This window comes from Aulonocara sp. 'chitande type north' Nkhata Bay, linkage group LG3 (assembly GCF_057382095.1).
Source record: "Aulonocara sp. 'chitande type north' Nkhata Bay isolate Kocher_YH1m ecotype deep benthic linkage group LG3, A_spYH_male_GT1.1, whole genome shotgun sequence".
In the NCBI taxonomy this organism is placed as follows: domain Eukaryota; kingdom Metazoa; phylum Chordata; class Actinopteri; order Cichliformes; family Cichlidae; genus Aulonocara; species Aulonocara sp. 'chitande type north' Nkhata Bay.
Genome location: NC_141346.1, coordinates 9,800,555 through 9,805,043, shown reverse-complemented (window position 1 = coordinate 9,805,043; position 4,489 = coordinate 9,800,555). Strand labels below are relative to the sequence as shown.

Below are 4,489 nucleotides of genomic sequence, written 5' to 3'. Positions count from 1 at the left end.
CAGTCAGACCCCACAGGCCCAGAGGTACAGCTGCAGGTGGTGTCAAGGGAGCTTGTAGTGCCACTATTCATTCACACACTGGTGGAGGCAAGCTACAGTTGTAGCCTCAGCTGCCCTGGGGCAGACTGACAGAGGCGAGGCTGCCATATCGCGCCATCGGCCCCTCTGGCCAACACCAGTAGGCGGGAGGTGAAGTGTCTTGCCTAAGGATACAACGACCAGGACAGAGAGCCCAGGGATCGAACCGGCAACCTTCCGGATACTGATGCGCTTCCCAACCCCCTGAGCCACGGTCGCCCGATTAACAGCAAAGACAAAGAGGAAATATGGTAGTGGGCAGGGCAGTGTGATCCCACTGTGTATTTCCTGATCTACATCGTACCGTCACACTCAGAACAGCTGAAGCAACTTTTCCTCCTCTCAGAAAGCTGCAGAACCAGAGTGAGTCCTGATATTTCTCATTCTCACATCTTTCATACTTCTGATAGAACATAAAAGCCATTTTAAACCAGTCCTGACTAAAGGAAAAAAGTAGGTAAGGCTTCTGCTAGTGTTCAGGAAGGTAATCTGAATATATGAATACAAATCTTCTTTTGACTAAGGCTCAGCATTTCCTGGTGCCAAGTGCACTGACAAACTACCTCACACTTAAATATGCTGAAAATGTTTGAGAACACTAATTTTGCTGGTTTCATCTCTCAAGAGAAAAAAAAGCACCTGTATAGTCGACATTTACTGTTTCAAGCAAAAAATGATAAGGAAACCAAATACAAACAAACCAGAGATCAGTCAGGAGGGAAACACAGAGAGAAACGGTCTGTGACCACCTGCTAAATTGTTACACTGCAAATAAGCTCTACTTGAAATAAGCCAGATATTCTTACATCTGACAAAATTGTCTTGTTTTGAGATAAAAATCTGCTAATTGGGATAAGCAAAAGTTTCTTGGCTAACAACAACACAATTTTGGCGATGAGTGCAGATTCTGCCTACAGTTCACCACTTCAGCTTGTGCTTAATGGATTGTTATAAGATTCATGAGACGGTTGACTCATCTTCACTCATGAATGCTTCCTTCTACAACTACAGAGTGTACATAACATGTAGCACAATATTTAAAATTGGTCCAACATTGGTTTAACACAACAAACCAAGAGACCGTGGAGGTGAATCATTTCAAAGATGAACCTAGGATTTTTACACAGTTTAACTGAGTAAAGTGGATTTATTTTTCAGCACAAGAACCATGGTTGTCCAAAAAAATTTGACTTCATCTTTGAACCAGACCTATGACGTTGACGATACATCCATGAACCCTTACTTTATGGTGGTCTACAGTCTGGTGTTCCTCGTAAGTTTCAAATTATCCAATTGTGCTCTGTTAGAAATTGGTTTATGTGCCGGTGTATGCACCAATCCTTTTCTTTTCCTTCCACTCTGTCTATTTTCAGGTGGGTTTACTCCTCAATGGCTTTACATTGAAGGTCTATCTTTGTCGAGATTGGCCTGAGGTATCCAACAGCTTGATGGTCTACTTGAAGAACCTGACAGCTGCTGACTTCCTGCTCTGCCTCTGTCTGCCACTCCGCATTACCTACTATGCCAGCAGCTCTCCCATCATTCGTAGGCTTTACTGCAGCTTTGGAGCTTCTGCCTTCTTCATCAACATGTGTGCCAGTATATTATTCATGGGGTACATCGCTGCCAACAGGTAAGGAACCTTTATTATTTAAGGCTGTAGTTACCGATAATGTAAAAACTAGATTAAGTGGTTAACCACTACCCTGTGCTCCTGACAAAAGCATGAATGTATCCTTTTGACTTAACTGACTTCTTCAGATTAGGCACCTTTAGTGAAGTTGTATTCTGCCTATTTCTCGTCTCTCTCCAGGTATCTAAGGATCATCCATCCATCAGGAACTCACATGCTGCAGACACTGCAGACTGCACAAATCATCTCTGTCATCACCTGGGTTTTTCTCCTGGCTCCAACAATTGTATATATCATAATTTTTTTCAGTTCCCAGGAACCTCTGACCTTTAATCCTAGCCGCTGCGTTCACCTGTTTAGTCCATCAGTCAGCCTGTTGTTCAGAATTATCAACACCTTCTCTGCCTTCATCTTCCTCTTAGTCTTCATATCCATGGTCTTCTTCTACTACAGCATCTCCCGCAGGTTGCTGGAGGCACAGCAGAGGCAGCTGGCCTCCTCTGGCTCTCAGAAGCTGGTGAAGTCTCGCAGAAACATGTTGGTGCTGGTCAGCATCTTCTGTGTTTGCTTTGTCCCATTTTACCTGGTTCGTCTTCCCTTTACGTTTCTGTGGAGCGATGACTCAGTAGGTCCAGTATTGTTCTACCTGAAGGAGGTGACCACCATGGTGTCAGTTTTCAACGTCTGCCTCGACCCTCTTGTTTACTTTTTCCTCAGCAATACTTTTGGGGAGAAGGTGAGAAAGGCAACCTGGAGAGCCAAACATCCGACTACAAACGAGGAGAATAAGAGCAGGAGGGACAAGCTGGACATCATTACATGAGAACCAGTGACTTCAACCAGTTAGTTGTGAAAATGTACATTTTAGATTTCAATTTTGTTTTACAAGTTGATAAAACCAGTGTCATGGACCTTTATCCTCGCAAACCAAAGTCAGAAATCAAAACAGAGCTAAAATCAACACAGAAACATTTCCACAGAGACGCATCAGTGTTTATGTTTCTAGTTTTCAGGAATGAGCTCAAAGGCTGATTTAGTATGAACTGAACCATTCTGTGGTCAAATTCAAATGTTGTTCATATGGTTCTGGCTCTTTGGCTCACATGATTTAATGATTTAGTTTTATACAATTTAGTATTGCATTTTACATTGCTTAGTATGTTTGCTAATTTCTAGTTTATGTGCTTTTGTTTATTAGGTTACCTTTGTGCCTTTGTCTTCATCTATGTGTCCTTCGCTCCCTCTCTATCTGTGTGTCTTCTTTGCCCTTCAGCTCTTAGTCGTGTCCTATCTTTCTGTCTCCCTCTTTTGTTACCATGCTTCCCCTCCTTGTGTTTCATTCCTCTTCTCCCCTCTATGTCATGTGAATCCATGTCTGTTTCTTCAACGAACCCAGTGTCAAGCTGTGTGTCTTAGTGTGTTTCCTGTTTTATTTTGCACCCTGTGCTCAGCGGGTTCAGTTTTGCTTCCCTCTGTCTAGTCTACTGCTTGTGTTCCCCATCTGTTTCCATTTCCCTCCCTTCCCCCAATTTCAATGTAAAGAGGAACTTTTATCCTGTTCAGCAGTAATTTGTACAGTTCATAATGAAAATTAAACAAAAGACAATGACTGAATTCCTTTTGCTTATAAATAAAAAAACAACAACAACATTTATAACCCATTTTCCTACTTTAGAGTTTTTCCACAAATATGTCAAAGTTGTGTTATGTAATGTAAAAATAAGTGTGTGCTTCATGTTTTTGGCTTAAATAAAGACAAATGTTTTGAGGTTGGTGTGGTCAAGTCAAGCTGAGTTTTATTGTCAATATATACTCAAGTATGCAGTGGGATAAAATATTGTCCTCCTGGATCAAAAGTGCAAACTGTAAAACTAAAATTGAAAAATTAAAAATTAAATTATACATATATACAACTTTACAGAATAGATAAACTAAATACAAGTATAAAGGCATTGTACTTGAATAGAGATAGAGTAAGAATGGAAAAGAGTGAGAATAAATACATTAGTACCCTACATCCTGCACCTTTTTCACTTCTGTTTAGCTGAAGACTTTTCAGGGAGTTTTTTGGACATCCTGATAATAATGGATTACAGTCGTCCAGCCTGGAAGTAATGAATGCATGAACTAGTTTTTCAGCGTCAGCAAGAGACATTCTAATTTTAGAGATGTTGCACAAATAGAACAAAGCAATCTTACATATTTGTTTAATATGTGCGTTGAAGGACATATCCTGGTCAAAAATGACTCCAAGGTTCCTCACAGCGTTACTGGAGGCCAAGGTAATGCCATCCAGAGTAAGAATCTGCTTTGATACCATATTTCTAAGCAGCATAATGAGAGGCTGCGTTCTCTCACACATTATGTTCACTTATTATCAGCACATGTTGTTGTTCTGTGGAAGCTAACATCTTGTAGTTTCTGACACTTTGCATGTTTAGCATGAGGCTAAAATTCCCCCTCAGTGGGTCACTGGTGACCTGCTGGATGTTCAGAGGTTCATTAAATCCAACATGACTAAAAACTCAAATGTCAAAGGAAATAAACAAAATATTTAAAGTCAATCATTCTGATCATAATTGTACTTTGACCTTTAACCTCTCTGCTCTGTGTGGTTTCCTCTTTCAGAGCAGAAAAACATAACAGCTGAGTCTCGACAGAACGCCACTCTGACATGTCGAGCTCCACACAACAAGACCAGAGTTGTAGAGTGGAGTAGAGCTGAAATGAAGTCAGAATATGTGCTTTATTATCAGGATAGTCACTTTTATCCAGCCA

At 40.9% G+C, this 4,489-nt stretch overlaps 1 protein-coding gene across 1 annotated transcript; it reads left to right on the top strand.

Annotated features, from left to right (window-relative positions):
* Positions 1-3,437, top strand: LOC147333869 (P2Y purinoceptor 14-like). Its single transcript, XM_086270807.1, has 4 exons — positions 1-441; positions 1,237-1,351; positions 1,452-1,711; positions 1,892-3,437. Exons 2-4 carry the CDS (start codon positions 1,247-1,249, stop codon positions 2,532-2,534), a joined length of 1,008 nt encoding a protein of 335 aa, XP_086126933.1. The 5' UTR covers positions 1-441; positions 1,237-1,246; the 3' UTR covers positions 2,535-3,437.
* The last annotated feature ends 1,052 nt before the right edge of the window (positions 3,438-4,489 follow it).